Source organism: Lepus europaeus, chromosome 17, assembly GCF_033115175.1.
Source record: "Lepus europaeus isolate LE1 chromosome 17, mLepTim1.pri, whole genome shotgun sequence".
NCBI lineage: Eukaryota > Metazoa > Chordata > Mammalia > Lagomorpha > Leporidae > Lepus > Lepus europaeus.
The window spans coordinates 31,236,767-31,254,394 of record NC_084843.1 but is presented as its reverse complement, the minus strand read 5'-3'; the positions used below and the strand labels follow the sequence as shown (position 1 = coordinate 31,254,394).

The 17,628-nt window shown below is 56.5% G+C and overlaps 1 protein-coding gene across 2 annotated transcripts in view; it reads right to left on the bottom strand.

Moving 5' to 3' along the window:
* CRTAC1 (cartilage acidic protein 1) overlaps positions 1-14,300 on the bottom strand; it is a 144,141-nt gene extending 129,841 nt beyond the window's left edge. For both annotated transcript variants that reach the window (XM_062214141.1, XM_062214142.1), the window contains exon 1: positions 14,216-14,300. In XM_062214141.1, coding sequence (XP_062070125.1) covers positions 14,216-14,239 — 24 coding nt within the window. In that variant the 5' untranslated portion in view covers positions 14,240-14,300. The remainder of the gene's footprint in view (positions 1-14,215) is intronic.
* Between the last annotated feature and the right edge of the window lie 3,328 nt (positions 14,301-17,628).

Genomic DNA, 17,628 nt, shown 5'->3' with positions numbered 1-17,628 from the left:
ATCACCGAGGGAGCTTTGCAAATTCTCATGCCCCACAATGGTTTCTTGGATAAGATACCAAAAACATAGATGACAACAACAAGATAACGGACTACATCAAGATAAAAATTATTGTTCACTAAAGATATCATCAAAAGGGTGAAAAGGAAACCCAAAGAATGGGAGAAAATACTTGCAAATTATACATCTGATAAGATACTAATATCCAGAATATATAAACAAGTCCTACACCCCAACAAAAACAACAACAAAAACCAAGCTGGTTTTTGAGTAATTATTTCCCTCAAAGATACACAATGGCCAACAAGAACATGAAACTAATCATAAGGGAAATGCAAATCAAAGCCACAAAGAGATACCATTTTACACCCATAAAAATGGCTATAATTTAATTTTTAAAAAAGAATAAGTGTTGGTGGAAAGTGGAGAACTCGGAACTTTTGTATTACTCATAGGAATGTAAAATGGTGCAGCTGCTGTGGAAAACTGGAGGGCAGTTCCTCAAAAAAATCCAAAATAGAATTACTACAGGATCCGGGAATTTTAGCTCTGGGTATGTGCCCAAAAGAAGTGGAAGAAGAGACCTGGACAGATATATGTACACCCATGTTTAAAGAAGCATTATTCACAATAGCCAAAAGCTGGAAGCAACCCACGTGTCTATGGATGGCTTAGTGGATAAACATATAAATAGAATATTATTTGGCATTAAAAAGAAAAATTTGACACATGCTACAATATGGATGAATCTTGAAGGCGTTATGTTAAGTGAGATAAGCTAGTCACAAAAGGATGAATATTATAAGAGGTACCCATTGCAGTCAAATCTAGAGCGACAGACGAATAATGGTTACCAGCGGCTGAGGGAGACAGGAATGGGGAGTCAGTGTTTAATGGATGTGGAGTTTTGATTTGGGATAATGAAAAAGGTTTGGATATGCATGGTGCACAACAGTGTGCTTACTGCCATTGAATTGTACACGTAAATATCACTAAAATGATACATGATGGCTGGATCTCATCACAAGATATTCTGGCTTAATTAGCATAGGATGTAGCCTGGACTTGGGATTTTTTAATTAAATAATTGTTTTTATTTTTGAAAAACAAAACAAACACAAAGATAGCTCCCATCTGCTGGTCCACTCCCAAAGTGCCCAGGGCTGGGTCATGGCTGAAGCTGGAAACACAATTCCAGGTCTTCCATGGTGAGTGACAAGAACTCAATGATTTGAGCCATCACTGCTGCCTCCCATGGCCTGCATTTGTAAGACACTGGAGTCAGGAGCCAGAGCTGGGACTCAAACCCAGGTACTCTGACGTGTGGGATGTGGCCATCTTAACCACCAGGCTAAACGCCTGTACCTGGGTGTGGTGTTTCTGAAAACTCCCATGTGATTCTAGTACGTTGCAAAATTTGAGAAACACTATTCTATGCCAGTGCTTCAGTACTTCACAAACTTTAATGTGTATATGAATCACCTGCTGGTCTTATTAAAATGCAGATTCTAGTTCAATAACTCTGCAGTAGAGCCCGGGATTCTGCCTTTCTAACAAGCTCCCATGTGGCATCGCTGATGCTGGTCCATAAACCACACACCGGAGAGCAGAGTTCCACACTACGGTTCTCAGAGTCACCAAGCTGGGCCGTATACCACAGTGAAGGGAGGAGAGTGCGGCGCGAACCCTCTCTGCCAGCTCTGGATCCAAGGAGCTAAAATCAATCCCAGGGCTGCCCAGGTCCGGTTTGTCTTTACACACTCCAAGCACTAGTTGTCTTTGGCTCAAGGTCAAATGATCACAATTGACAGAGAATGACAAAGACGGATTCTGACTCCAATTTTCTGAAGAGGTGAGAAGAAAGGAAGGAGTGGAACCGGAAGGGGTCAGGTCAAGGAGACCGGCACCTTCCAAGGGCAGAGCCCAGACAGGGGTGTGGGCAGGGATCTGCAGGCTGGGGTGGAGAGGCATGCCAAGGTGTTCTCAGAAACCATCACAGGCAGTGCCCTATTAATATTTGCGAGATGAAGGAAGGAAGGAGTACGTCCCAATGATAGTGTGAATCAGCAGAAAGTGCTTGCAATTTGTCATACTTAGCAGGTATTTAAAAACGGTCCTTTCTCTAAAGCAGTGCTCCTCCAATGGTATTGGGCTCACCCATCACCCGAGGGTCTTGTTGAAGTGCAGGTTTTGGTTCCGGCAGTCTGGGGAGCGGCCTGGGAGTCTGCGCTTCGAACCAGCTGCGAGCCTCGCCTGCTGGTCTACAGACTTCACTGTCAGTGCCAAAGCCCTGGACCTCTGGCCGTAAGCCCTGGCTGCCCCAGGCTCACCTGGGTTGTTTTTACAACTACGCTGCCGCCCATGTCCCTCACCTAGTTTCTGGCTGAGGTGGTCTGGGGTGGGGTGCGGGTGCCGTGTCTTTTCAGAAGCTGCCCCGTTGATGCTCTGGGGCGCTCAGAGTCGAGATCACTGCCCCAGACTCCCAGTCCCCAGGTGGGAGTGCAAGATGCAGTCTGATTTCAAGTGAAAAATGTTTCTGCTACCAGAATTCATCATCGGCTTGTTGAAGTATATGAAGAAAATCTATTTCGCTGGAGAGTGTCAAAGGAGGAAGGGGATATGAAGTTGGGTGAAGACAGCAGAGCAGGGCGATTCGGCCAGTAGCAGCATCAGAGCAGCGGGTGCCCTGGGTGACTCGCGCCCAGCGTGGCTGGCTCAGGAACCTCTGGTCACCCCACTGTGCCCAGCAGAATCCTGCGGGGAACAGGTAGAAAGGGTAAAACTGAACGTTCATGAATGCTTGTGTATGGGGCATCCAGCAGGTAGAAGAGGATGTGAGTAGTACTCCCCAGCAGTAGTACCAGAGTAGTACACGGAGTACTACTTAGGATGTGCTAAGTACTCGAGCTACGTGCTCTGTACTATGTGCTGGAGAGGCAGTGAGCTCTAGGAATGTGACAATGAATTCAACTTGGTCCTTGCCCTCAGTGAGCCCTCCCAACAGGGAGCCGGGCAGCTGTGCAAGCCCAGGTCTGACACCCCATGTAGGACCTGTAGCTACAACGGAAGGCTGTTCTGGATCAGAGAAGTCCCCAGGAGGCTACATCCCGAAGGCAGAGCCTGGGCAGAGAGGCGAGCCCAGAAGACACCAGGCCTCTGCGAGCCAGGCGGGCTGCTCCCACAAGGCAGGCATGCGGAGCGGGAGAGAAAGTGCGCCCAGGACCAGGGGTGGCAGGATGCATGTTTCAGGCTGTGAGATGAATTGCTTTGTCACAACAATTTCTTAAAGCTGCACTACAGGCGAACTTCGTAAGCCATCCTCAGCAGGACGGAGAGACGATCCAGAGCCTGGAGTCAGCGACCCGGATTTGGATCCCAAAGCGGCCACCAACCAGCCAGTGACACTGGGCACCTCCCTTGCCCTTGCTGATCTTTGATGTCTTCATCTGTAGCGAGGTGTCAAGGGTTAAGTGAGCCACAGGGAAGGCCTCCTGGGGGCCCTGGCCCTGGCCGCTCACTGCTTGCTTGTCTTACTTTCACAGGGGCTGCGCCAGGGGTGGACAGTCTGAGACAGTGGCTGTGAGTCACATGCGGCCAAACTCAGTTTTCTGTGGCTCCAGGACTTTGTGGATTGGGTCTGAAAAGTGGTAACCAGGCAACCCGGGTTCTCTGGCGCAGGGTCAAGCAGCTGTGGGGAGAGGCTTCGGGGGCACTTTCCAGGGCAAGCAGTTCTTGTGCAATGATCAGAAGAGCCAAGGACACACCCCGAGCTCTCACAAAAGCGAGAGGCCTGAATGCTTCAGATGTTGGGAACAAGCAGAAAACACAGACCTTTTCAGAGACTTGTGGCAGAGCCGAGCACGAGGGGTGGGGGGAGCAGCAGCAGAAACACCAGGTGCACACGGAGACCCAGTAAACAGCTCCCAGAACCAGGCCACGCTGGAGAAGGGCAGACAGAGCGGCCCGGGCTCACACACCCATGCAGCACTTCCTGCGTATCTGCCATGGGCCTGGCATCGAGCTGGGCGCCAGGTCACAGGGACTGAGTGTTTCGACCTTTGCAGCCCGGGGTGAGGAGTGCTGGGCGTGGGGCAGGGGTACGCCAAGAGAGCTAAACCAGCCACTGGGCCCCGCTTCCCAGAGGGAGGGTGCAGTAGCTGAACATGGAGGGATGCTAAGAAGTCAGCCGAGCAAACGAGGCAGGAGGAGGAGAGGGAGGAGCCGTGTGGGCAGACAGCAGGCAGCTGTGGTGCCCTCCTGCCCCCAGGACTGCCTATCAGGAGGCTCCTGGCTCAGGTCATAGGGGAGGGAACTCTCACGTCCCATGCACCATGCATCCATCTGGGGGACACTGATTCTTACCCAGGGAGATTTTGCTGCTCCTGCTACCAGGGGGACATTTGGCAATGGCTGGCGACATTTTTGGGTGTTGCCAACAGAGAAGGAGGTGCTACTGGCCTCTAGTGGGTGGGGGATGGGATGCTGCTGGACGTCCTACAACACATAGGACAGCTCCCCAGCAAAGCATTCTCTAGCCCAGAACATCAGCAGTGCTGAGACTAGCAATCCGGGACAGCAGTCACATTCCTGCCCCCCCCCCCCCCCCCCGCTTCCATCAGCCTGGATGTGGACAGCCCTCCCCGGACCTGCCTCCCCGTGAGGCCACTCTGCCATGTGCTGAGCTTGCCCAGGCAGGCTTGGCACTGCCTGCACCCCGGGGAGGCCTGCCGTGGGCAGGTGCAGGGGCGTCCGCCGGCCTAAAGGACCCCAAATGGAAGGAAGCCTGCCCTGCCAAACAGCTGTCTGTGCACAAAGGTGGCATTTCACCTCCATCTGCTGAGCTCCCCTTCACTTGCCCTGAATCCAAGGAGGAAGTCGGATGTTCTTCACATCCCAGCACAGCCAGTGGCTGGCAATCTGGTGTCATCTTGGTTCCTCATCTTCCTCATCCACTGGGTCACCGAGACAACACTGCTCCACGGGCCTCTGTCCAAGCTGCCCTGTCCTTGTGCCCCCTTCTCCCCTCACCTGAGCAACAGCAACACCTGCTCGCTGCTGTCCCCAGCCCTCTTGCCTCCCCTGCTAAACCTCAGAGCTGACCGTGGGGCTCTGCAGCCCATCACAGGCCCAGGTACTGGAGGCAGACAGTGAGGCTCTTAGCCTGGTGCAGGCGGCCTGAGGCACAGCCTTATGCCCATGGCAAGTACCAAGGGAGGAATGGATGACGATAACCATGGCACCATCTACTACTGCTCTGCCCCTTCACACAGATGGCTCCTGGACTGCTCCTACTGAATTTGTGAGGTTCTCAATTACAGAGAAGGAAACTAAGTTGTAGACTGGTTAAGTAACTTGCCCAAGGTCACACAGCCGGTACACAGTAGATTCAACATTTGTGTCTAAGCAAACTAGCTCCAGAATTGATATTCCACACCAGCGGTGAGGGACATATACTCACCATCTAAGGCCCATGAGATCATTCGGCCTGGCCCTGCCAAGGCAACCACAGGCGGGACTCAAAGTTCAATAAATCTATAGCAGGCTGATTTTTAAACTGATAATTTTGTAGGGCTTGCGAATGACGTTATAAATATCCAAATGGCCCTTGGCAGGAAAAAAAGATTTCGCCACCCCTGTTCTACACTAAATAGTTTCTTTTACTGACAAACATTTTAAACCAAGTGCTTTGGGAACAGTGAAAGGAGCAAGGTCCCGTGCCTGGGGGAGCAGGCGCAGGCATGTGAGAGAGCAATGGGGAGCTGGCCAGGGGCCCAAGAGGAGACAGTGTTCCAGTAGCCGAGGAGACAGCAGGTGCATGGTGGAAGCACAGGTCTGTGCCGTGCATGGAGGCTCTATGTGGTTGGAGCACGGGGTGGGACCAGGGTCTCTGATGGGAAGGAGTGCAGCTAAGGAGACTGGACAAGATCCTGGAGGCCCCATGAGAGACCTGAGCCAAAAGGGTTAGGGGGTTCCATGGCCAGAGTGGTGGGCCGGAAAGGACACGGTGGCAGGGCTTGTGCGGGAGGCCAGGAGAGGACTGGGCTGGAGGCAGACAGGTGGGTGAGAAGGAGAATTTTATGGCCCAAGTGAGAAGGACCTTGGAGGCTGCCATCACTCCATGTGTGCATGCATGATTTCCTGTGTACCTATTACATCAGACACTGCTGTGGACACTAGGGAAACGCTGAGAACAGTGTATGGTCCTGGCCTCCTGGAACACACACTTGGTGCTACAGTTCTCACCTTCTCAGCCCATCACCTGTGCTGGTCCTCCCCACTGCCAGCCTGGAGGACAAACTCCGGACCTCCGTGCTCTCCACCACCCAGAAGGCGCCACGTCTGGGCATCCCCCTCCTCCCTTGTAGCTGGAGACAGCCTCTGCCACCGGTGCCAGCAGCAGCACTCACACACTCACAGGAGCTTGGGGCCTGCTCCAGGAGAAGGTGGTCCCGGGCTGGAGGCTGGCGGGCTAATGAGATGGAATTTCTGAAAGTGAGAGGACAAAAGGAGTCTCCTAGCCTTACACACAACGCAATAATCTTAATAAGGACTATTAATTGCTCTGACCTCCCGCTGTGGGAAGTAAGACTTGTCAGGTTGCTCTGAGAAAGGACCGGATGACTGCGTGGCAGGCACTGACACAGAGAAGTTCGCACATGGTAGGTAATGGCAACAGCCGCCGCACCACTACCACCAACAATAAATGCTTGTTGAATGAACAAACACAGCAGGCGATGGGATCCAGGCTGCCAGGTGCTTCCCTTCCACAAGTAGTTGCCAAGCGTTGGATGGAAAGCTCTAGACTACAAGACTTTGAGGAATAGGTTTGCTTCTGTTACTAATTTATCTAGGGCCCCAGCAAGTTCTTCGACGCCTTAAATACTGCTTTCCAAGCTCAGGGCTCCTTGGTCTACTTGGACAGACACAGTAATTCTTCAAATATTTAGAAGTGATGACGAAGGCGTGGTGCCTGACCTCAAGGAGCCCATGGTCCACCTGGGTGAGACACAACAGATGCCAAGCCCAGATGCAGGCCTGGGAGGGCAGGGCTGGTCAGGGCAGTGAGTGGAAGGGCAGAAGGAAAGTCTCTGTGGAGATGGTGAATCGGGATTCCAGAAGGGAGAAGCCCATGGATCAAAGGCACGGACGTGACAGCTTGCGTGCTAGAAATGCACTCGCTGCCGCTGGAATGCAGCGCCTGGGATGGGGGATGATGGGGAGAGGGCTGCAGGTGCAGCGCTGCATGGAGGCAGCTATGCCAAGGGCAGGAGCATGGAGTCCCACCGGGGGCAGGTTCTGAGGCTGGGGAGACACGCGCAGACCTGCGTTTCTGGAAGGGTATTTTAGATTTGAGGTATGCGGTGTGCAGTTTGTGTAGGCTGTCCATCAGAGAAGTGAGGGCCAGTGTCGCTGGGGGATCTGGACGTTCTGAAGGGGGGCGGGGGGGGGCACTGGATGACCTCCAAATTTCTTTTCCAGGCCCGTGCATCTAAGGGTCAGGAGTTTTTCTCAATCATTTGCAAGGCATCAGAGGACCTGCTACTTAAAAGCATCCCCTGGGAATCCTTTTGTGAAGTAATGATTCATTCCCTGGTTCGTCTTCAGTGGAAATCTAAATTTTCATCTCTGCTCACAGCCTAAAGCAAGGTAAACCTGCACTGAGCTCCCTTGCGGCGGCATAGTGGGAAGTGGGAGGGAGGGGGAGTGGAAACAGCTGAGGAGGGTGAAGAGGAAGAGACGCTTGGCCTTGTTCAAGGCTCAGAGCTGGCCACCATCTCACAGAGTGGACCCTGTGTGGGTTCCACAAACCCTGCTTAGAATGGCGGAGGCTTTACAGGTGGTTAACACAGGCTTGGGGCCCAACACTGGCTCCAGGAGGAAGCCAGAGGGAAGCAGGCCTCACCGACCGAGGCCAGTCTGGAGGCCAGCTTGAATACCAGGGACGGCCTCTGCCCCTGCACGGCCACCCACATTCACTCATTCATTTGTTCAGCCACCCAGCAGCCACACGCCAAGTGCCACGCGAGGCACTGAACTCGTAACTGAGAACAAATGACACAGAGCCTCTCCCCACACTGTCTGCAAGGCCGCGGTTCTCCTGCTTGGGAACTCTCACTTCCCTGCACGCAAAGCCTCTTTGGATTTGCACAGCTTCTCTGACGACAGCTGCGTGATCATCGGTTCTAAGAAAGACTTGGATTTTAGCGACCAAGGTGCAAGGGAAGATGACATCACTTTGGAAAAGAGCCCGTGGCCCAGCTACTTGGCTTTCCAAGGCCTGCTCACCTGCTAAGGGACCTGCCTCCACACAGGCAGAATTCATAGCAGGGGTCTAGAGAATGGTGCTGCCCCTCCCCCCCAGGTGGAAAGTGGGGGTGGGATAATCTTAGTCCCCCGAGAGGAGCCTCAAGTGACTTTGCACCTCCAATCTGAGCACAGTGGAAAGACCTAGGCTGAGAGACCCCAATCAGGCTGCTCCGACCAACTCCACAAGAGCTCCACTGCCCGTGCCAGGCCTGGGCCCTGTGCTGCAAGCCCCATGAGCACCTGCGCTACAGACAGACAAACCTCAGAGGAGCCTTCGACACCCCTGTGGCTGCTCTCTAGGTGGGTGGACCAGGGAAGGGGGGGAGGGCGTGAGGCCCCATCTCTGGTCACCAGGACTGCCCCGGAGCTCAGCAGTGATTCCACGACCTTCTCACCGTACTTGTCAAATGCAAACGAAGATAAGAGTAACAGAAAACAATAGAAAGGGTCATTTTACACTCTTTGCACTCTCTTTCTGTAGCTAATTAAAGTCATATGTCAAAATGTCACTAGGAAGAGATCTTTAAGAATTTGTCTGTTAAGTAAACAAGGTTTTACTAACTAGTGCCCCGCCTTCCCATGCCTCGGCGAAGTTCTCTGCCTGAGCAGAAAGGGTGCAGAGGAGTCACCCTGTCCCCTTCCCCAGGGAGTGGGGACAAATCCAGCCGCCTGTCAATTGTGGAGCTATCAGTTTCTCCTCCGGATGTTCATCAGATTTCCTGGGCTGGAACCAACTCACAGGGGCCAGGTATTGGAATTTGTCCAAGGAAACGCTTTGCTTCTTACGAAGTCAACATGACTTCTTTCAAGAAACATTTCTATCCTTGTTTTTAAGCGTGTAGAGTTTTTGCAGGGCAAGATAACAATTCTGCAGTACGTTTTACTGCTAAAACTCCCCCTCCCCCACCCCGCCACCACATACCCTCACAGAGAGGCGCAGGAGTGGAGGAAAGATTCGTCCAAGATTACACAATGAGTCAGTGGCACAGCCAGAAATAGAACTTCCCAAACTCCCAAATTCTTAATAATAGCAATAGTAATAATAGTCTCTTCATAATTTTCCAAGTGTTTTCACAGCTCACTTTTCATCTCGGCAACAACTCTGGGGCAGTCTGGGCAAGTTCAGCCTTGGGAGAAAGCTGACCCGTGGTGCCACTCGCTTGCTTGGTGACCCTGGCTGGTCCCCTTGCTCTCTGGATCTCACCATCTCAGCCGTGAAACAGGAGAACTGGATGAGAATATGTCTAAAATCCACCCCCATCCACCTCTAATGGGCCGTGATTTGATGCTGCAAAGCTCAAGTTCAGGGTTTCTCAAGCTTGGCAACAGTGACATTTAGGGCTGGATAATGCCAGGTTGTGGGCCTGACTTGTGTGTCTCAGGATGGCCAGCTGCATCCCTGGCCTCCCCTCCCACGGGATGCCAGTCGCAGTCTCTACCCCAGGATAACAATGACAATGTCTCCTGCAGCCCCTTCAGTGGCTGTCAGAGGACTCCAGTGAGGTCAAGATCGCGAGTGATTCAAATGGGAGAAAGGTCTCCGCGCTCCCTCATTCTCTCCGTCACACCTTCCAGACACAGTGTCCCAGTCCTTAGCTGCTTCTCATTGCTTAAATGCAGAAAGCGGCCCAGGCTGTGTTTGCTGTGATCATGAACCCACCGATGTCATACTTGCTCCCAGGAGAGGTCACAGGCTTATGTCCCCTAAGCAACCACGCCAGGCTCTTGGGAGATCCCTAGCAGACCCCAGGCTGGCCGTGACGCCTACCTCCAAGCAGAAGCTCAGTGGGAGTCAGCCCTCCTGCATCAGGGGGGCTCCAAGAAGCCTTCTCCCAGCACAAAGACCCCTCCTGAGGACTTGATAGTTCAGGGCCCTCCACCATGCGCAGAATTACCCAAGGGCCTAGAATGTTCCTTTTCCCCAAGAAAGGCGGAACCCCAAAGCGAAAACTCTGAGGTGTGGGAAGGTGGGACCTGCCAAGGATGCCTCTGTCCACTGGCCCAGATGTTGCTGCAAGCAGAGGCTGATGCCCTGACCTGGACACTCAGCCTCATCTGGTGAGCCAAAGGAGAGCCGGTGGGGCCCTCGGTCATACAGCAAGTGCCCTTCTGGCAGACCAAGTGCCCAGGCACACCATGGACTGCCTTCCTCGACTGCTACCCTATGCTCATCACAGAGCTGCCAGCTTCACCACGTAGCTGAGGTGGCAAGTGACGCTGGCAGAGGTCAAGGGGCTTGTCCAGGGTCCCCAAGCCAGTGATGGGGACACCGGAGTCCAAGCTCTACAATGAGACCTGGGCAAGCGTCAGCCCTCTAGTGGGGCTCTCAAGAGGGGCATCTTTGTGTTTTCTCAAGGTCTCAGACTCTACACCCCTCTCCCATCAAAGCAAAAACCCAGAGAGCTAGTGCCCTGGTCATATTTCATACGCCTTCAGTCTTATCCAGAAGTAGCCCAAGCCTTGAGAAAGCAGGCCCATTCTGGCTAAGGCTGGGGGCTGGTGAGGACTCCAGCCACAACCTCTCAAGAAGAGGGTGCTGGTGCTCCCCAGTGTTCCATTTGTCCCTGACGGGAACCACACACCTCGTCTGTGAGTCGGAGGGAAATAAGGAAACTCCAGTATCTTCCCTTGGCTGAGCCTGAGGGACGGAAGAGGATTTGCTTCTCAGATTTCTGGTGGGGCAGCGACGACGGGTCCTTGTGAGGATAGGCTGCCAAGTTAGCCAGGGCTCCCGGGGAAGCCAGAGGAAGGCCGCTGGGTGTGCAAAGCAGCTGGGCGAGCCATGGAAAGCAGAGGGGCGGCCTCCTTCCCGGGGCCCAGCTCAGATGTCGACGGCTAGACTCCCAGAGCAGAAGAAAGGGCAGTGGAGATGGCAGTGTCCTCCAGGTCACCCAGGAAACCCGAACATGAGAATTTTGCAAAAAATAGAACAGCCCAGGACTCTGACCTTGAGCTGGAAGCAGCAAGGATGGGGGAAATAGGGGGACACTTCACAAACTCTCCAGTCCATGCAGGGCCCAGCAGCAGTGGCATGGCCGCGGGACAGAAAGGCCCACTTCAGCAAGTCCCGCAGAGGAGAGCAAGGGCTCCAGGCCTGCGTGCCAAGACCCTGGTGAGGGACTGGGCGCTGGGGATTCCTAAACACAGACAGAAACCTGCAGTTGGTGGACATCTGCCTGAAAGGCAACTTGAATATCCAGCAAAGATAGTGGAGGAAGACAAAGGATAGTTAGGACCTTCTGTGACCTGTGTATGAACATTGCAGGAACTTATCTGCTCCTCACCTCGCTGCTCTGAATGAGGTTCAAAGGAAATTTCCTCCAATTTACTAACCTGCCAAAGTGCAGCTACCCCAGTGCCTGCTGTACAGAGGGCACACAGCGGTCCTCGTGGTGAAGAGGAAGCAGATCCCTGGGGTGGAAACAGCTCTGCACACAGACCTGGGGCTCCTAGGACCTCATCCCATCTCTCCCACCCAGCAGCTAAGGGACCTTGGGCAAGACGCTGGCCAGGGACCCTGGCTCAGCTTTCTCATCTGTGAATGAAGGCGTGCATGCCTACTGGGGAAGGGACAGGGCCAGAGCAGATGCTCCTAAATGCTACTCTCTTGCTCTAACGCGCTCGGGCCCTGTGAGTCTCCAGTGAGTTCGAAGAACACTCCAGCACCAAGTACTGAGGAACAATCTCAGAGAGTCGTGGAGCTATGCACCAGTTCTCTCTTGGGGATGCCTGCTTGCACCCGAGGCCACTGGACCCCCGGACATCCAGGAAGCAAGTGGTTGAAGGGTGTCACTGATAACAGTGATGGTTGGGGGCTGTGGCCTGAGTTTGCTCAAACCATTAAGCTACTATATGACCAGTGAAGGGCAAGAAGTGAGAGTCAGGGGTCCTGAGCTAGGTACCTTTGCCGCCCCCTACTGGACACCAGGAAGCCTACTCCAGTTTAAAGCTTGGCGTAGCCTCAGTGGGCAGCAAGGAAGAGAACCAGAGGGAGGCTGCCACAAGATGTTTAAGGAGACCGCCTTTCTGATCTGGAGTCCTCCCTATGAGTCCATGTGGCACTCCCTAGAATTGTACAGGCCACTGGCCCGCACAGTCACAGGGGCAAGCCCTGTGCAGCCATAGGATGTCTTAAACCAAACAAGGTGCCAAGGAATAAACACCAGAGCTCAGAACAGCAGGTGCAGCCCAGATGGAGCCAAGGGAAGAAGGAGCAACAAGCAGGAATGTCGCTGCACAAATCCCCAGTGGCGAGAAGGTCTTGAGAACGCAGCAGGAAAATGTGGACTGCAGGCAGACAGAAGACGGAGCTGGGGTTGGGGTTTGGATTGATGGCCCTCGTGAAAGAGCTCCAGGCCGAAGCTGACATCCTGGGAACGTGAACACCCGCCCATGTTCAGGAGTGGGGTGAAGTGAGGGACACAACCCTAAGCGAGCAGATGAATAAGAGGTCAACGCCACTGCGCCTTCAGCCTTCTGCCTTCAAACCAGTTGGAAGCTGGAATATTCTAACTGTGGTCCCCGAGCCAGCATCCATACCCCCAACTCCCTCTGTTGCCTCTTGGGTGGGTGTGCTTCAGGAGGATGTTCGGAACCAAACCAGAGGGGGAAACGCTTCCTAGAGGACTACCCTGGAGCAGCCGCCATGTTCCCACCTGTCTGGCTCCTTCCCCAAGGCTTGAGGGAGCTCCAGTGCGACTCTCCCCAGTAGCTCCAATCCCTCCTTGGGTGTTTCCCGCCCCGAGCCATCACAGTCCCACATCTCCCCGCCAGAGCTTTTCTGTTCCCACACGAGGTCTCCCCTGGCTCAAGCACCACAAAGCCGTGCCCCACGCCCGCAGACCCCTTCTCCTCCACTGACTTCACTTGGGGAGTCCTGACCAGCCCAGGAGACACCTCAAGTGTGACTCAAGAATGTGTCCTGCCCGGGAACTGGTGCACCCCAAGGGTACGCAGAGTCCACCCTCGGTGAGCCCACCGCCAGCGGCAGCGGGAATATTCATTCGTCATTCCCGGAGGACACCCCCCGCCCCACCCCCAGGAGCATCTGACCGCCACTCTGCGAGGCTCCCACCCAGCCTGGCATGACTTCGGATTCTTGAGTTGGTTTCTGCAGAAGCGGGACCAGCCAGGGCTCCCGACTACTGTACTGCAAAGACGCGCGCTGCACTGCTGGGCATGCCCCCAAGCCCGGCCTGACGCCCTCATCAAAGCCTTCATGTGTTCCCACGGGGTCCACAGGGACCCCCGGGCTGCCCTGGAATGCCTGAAGCGGGCTCGTCCGAGACAGTCTGAAAGCGAGACCACACCTCGATCCAGCAAAAGGCGACTGGCAGCCGCGCTGCGCGCGGGGCCGGCTCCCGGAGCTCTCTGCCAGCCAGCGCTGAGCCCGGGAGACAGCTCGGCTTCCCCGGGGACGCAGAGCCGGCCCTCCGGGGCTCTTCCCTAGCCGGGAAGCAAGGCACTCGGCCAGGCGCGCAGCAGCGTCCCCGGCCCTGAGCCCAGCCTGCCAGGCTGGGTGACTCCGCGACACCCCCGGCACATCCCTCCTCACCTGCTCCGCCCCCTCGCAGCCCCGGGGCCCCCTCCCCAAACTGCTGGCCTCCGGCGCGCCCCCAACACCACCTTCCCGGCCGGCTGCCGGAGGTCGCCCCTACACCTCCGCTCCCGGCTCTCCCCCATCTCCAGCCAGGCGCTTGCCGCGTCCTCGGCCCGCGGGGGAGACTCCGCGCGTCTACCAAGTCCCGCGCCTCTTGGCAAGTTAGGAGCAAAGCTGCTGCCTTCGCGGGCCGGCTCGGCCCCGGCTCCCGGCGGCATCCTCGCCACCCCTGCGGGCGGATCGGGAGGGGTGCGCGGGGCCGGGAAAACTTTCTCCTCCGGGGGTGGGGGCGCGGGAGCGGGTACTCACAGCGGGGTCAGTGCCGCGAACCATCCTGGGCCTCGCTCGGCCCCACCGCCGGGGGGCGTGGGAGCGCGGGCGCTCGCTGCTGCCTCCGCCGCCGCCGCCGCCGCCGCCGCGCCGCCTCGCAGCTCCCAGCCCCGGTCCCGGGCTGGCCTCGAGCCTCCCGCCCCGACGCCGCGCGCTCGCTTTATACAACTCCACTCGAGCGCGCCCGGCCTTATGTAAAGGCTGGCGGAGGCCCGCAGCCAATGGCGCGGCAGCTGGAACCGGGGGGCCCGCGGGCGGGGGGCGCCCGCGCGGCCAATCGCCGCCCGGGGAGCTCCGGGAGCCGGGTGGGGGAAGGGGTCGCCTCCCCGCGCTGATTTAGGAGCCGGGATTGCGGCGGCGGCGGCAGCCGGCAGCCGGGCTGGCCCGGCGCGGCGCGGCGGGCACCGGGGTGGGCGGCGGCGAGGGCGGGAGCCCCCCTCGTGCGGCCGCTGCGTCGCGTAACCTTCAGGAGGCAGCGGGGCCTGGCGCGGCGCGCGGGCCTGGGCCGGCGGGAAGCCGCTCTCCCTGAGGAGAGAGCGCCAGGAAGGCAGGCCCGGGGCGCGGGAGGGCGGCGAACCCCAGCCCCGCGGCCGCCCGCCTGCCGGTCCCCCCAGATAGCGATCTGGCGTCGCCGGGCCGGGCCGCGCGGCCGCGCGAGCCGCGCTGATGGCGAGATTCCGCGCTGCCGAGCGGATTTTTATCTGGCCTGGGGACGTGTCCGAGCCTCCCGGGAGCTGCTCAGTATGGGGAGCAGAGCTTCGCGACGGCCCGGGCGGGAGGGGAGCGGGCAGCGGCGCTCCGAGCTCTGGCTGCGTCCGCGCCCCCCGCCCGCCGCCGGCACGGTCCCCGCCTCACCCCGCCCGGCGGGTCCCCCGGCAGCACCGGTGCGGGCACGGCGCACCTGCCCTGGTCCCGGTGCGTGCCAGCAGCCTCCTCGCCCTCGCCCCCAGCCCGTCGCGGTGGGCGCGATAGCATCTGCTGCTTCTCCGGACCAAGAGCCCCGGGGGCTAAGCTCGGGAACAACGCGCTTGGTCAGCATTGCCCAAAATACCCGTGTCCGGGGCAGGAAACAGGCCTAGGTCGATAACACTCTGAAGTCTGCACCTAGAATGCCGCTTGGCACGTAGTGGGCGCCCGGTAAGTATTCACTGAATGGATTTGGAACTCCCACGAGTTAGGTTTGGGGTTTCTGAAACCCCAAGGAGCCTGGAAGAGAAAGGCAGACCTGGGAGCCCGCCAACAGCGAGGGAGGGAGCCAGGGCGTTTTCCCAGCCGTTGGCGCTGTTGCCACCATCACCATCACCAGGTGTCTCACGGTGTCTCTAGGTGTTACCGTGGGCACCCCCCGCCAGCCCCGGTGATCCGCACCTGTGAGCAGAACCACGCGCACCCAGGCTGCGCCCTGCTGTCGGGTCTGTGCCCCTCCTCTGACAAGGAGTGGCTGGGCACACAGCCCTAGCTTTCTGAGCTCCTGTGCAGCTCAAGTCCTCAACCCTTCGGGGACTGCGCAGCCCTTTGAGAATCCGGCAGAAATGACTGAGTCCCACAGCACAGGCGCACAACTTCAGCAGGAGAGAGGCACAGGCATCCTTGGGTGTAATTTCATGATCTCTAGGAGCCAGGAGGCTTGGGGCTCTGTCAGGGTCGGCTTGTTTCTCCAGGGGGCTAGCCAGTGGTTGGTGCTCTCCCTTCTTTTGGAGATCACAAATCCTTATGAAACTTTTGAGACTCTGATAAACGCTATGGGCCTATTTCTAGGGAAAACGTTCACTCTCACACACACGTGCTGACTTGCAGACCATCGAAACTTAATCCAGCACCCAGGTTCAGAACCTTCACGGGCAGCCAAAAGACTCAGCCCCAAGGTGCCACCTGCTCCCCGGCTCCCTCCGTAAGGAGGCCAGTTGTTCTGCACCCCGAGGGATCACATCACCTCCAAATTCCGAGGGCCCTGGCATGTAACTGACGACTCATGTCTCTGCATCATGGTCCCTGCCACCCTCTTATCATGGAAACAAGTTGCCGGTTGTCATAGTCTGTCTGATCCACGAACATTCCTTAGCCAGAAACTCCAACTCGGAGAGACAGCGAGTGACTGGTAATTAACCGGTTTCACTCCGTCCGGAGCATCTGAGCACACTTTTCTTGGTTTCGTTCTCACCTCCCCCGCCTGCCGGTGAAGCTGTGAGCAGCAGCCCCAGCTGTGGAGCCTCGCCTCACCTAAACCCAACAGGTATAGTAGCCGGCACTGTAATTATCAGCATCGACCATCCAGATGTGAGCAGGCTCCCTGCACAAAACAGGTCTGTAATGAGCTCACACTTTCCTGCACGCAGCCAGGCAGTGGGAACAACAGGCCGGGGTGCTGGGCATGGACAGAAGAATGCGGATGATGGAAAGGTGCTGGCTGGGCAGTTCCCCTGGGAAACGCAGTCTGGTTTCAGCACGCAAGCTTGTGAGGGTTGGGCTCAGTGGGCCAGGTAGTCCTGGCCCCGACCATCTGCGATTCCTCTCCTGAGTTCCGCGTCCATTCTCTCGGTCCAGGTCGGTGTGCACTCAGTGCTCCAGCCCCGACCCTGCCCGCCCCACAGCAGACATCTCGGCCTCCCACACTGGCCAGGCACGCCCTCCTTGCTGTGGGAGGGCCCAGCGGTGCCTCCCGCAGCACCTGTTTCGAAGCCCTAATCCCCCATGTGCCTCATTAGGGGCAAGGGTCTCTAAGGAGGTTTCTAGGCTAAGTGAGGTCAGAAGAGTGGGGCTCTAATCAACCAGGGCTGCTGTCCTGATAAGAAGAGACAGGGCCGCCAGGATCTCCTCTGCTCAGGCATGCAGGGCACAGCCCACGTGGGACACAGAGAAAGGGGGTGGCTGTGTACAAGCAAGGCCTGCCAGCTCCGTGACCTGCGGCTTCCAGACTCCAGAACTGTGAGCAAATACATTTCTGGTATGTATGCACCCGATACAAATAGGGGAGGTTGTTTGGGCAGCCAGAGCTAAGACACACGTATTCTCCACACGCAGCTTACCCAGCTCTGGTCAAAATCTCCTCCCAACACTGACTGCAGCCTTCTCTAGCCTCGGGAGGTCTTTCCAAGCTTTCCCTCAGCGAACCTGGTCCTGACTCACCTGGGCACTGCCTACCTTGTTTTCTCATCTTCTGAAATCCAGGCTAAGTCTCACCTCCTGCACCTGCTCTCAGAACTGCCCTGGCCAGTGAGTGCCACTGAGCTATCCTGCGGGTCTACAACATCTCAACAATCCATTACACACATTGTCTCGTCCCTCTAATTGTTTCTTGTGCATTGAACTTGGCCTTTGGATCAGGCCGTGAGCCTCTTGAAGTCCAGAGTTTGTATTTTATGTTTGCCCACCTCATAGAATGCAGGGTGAGT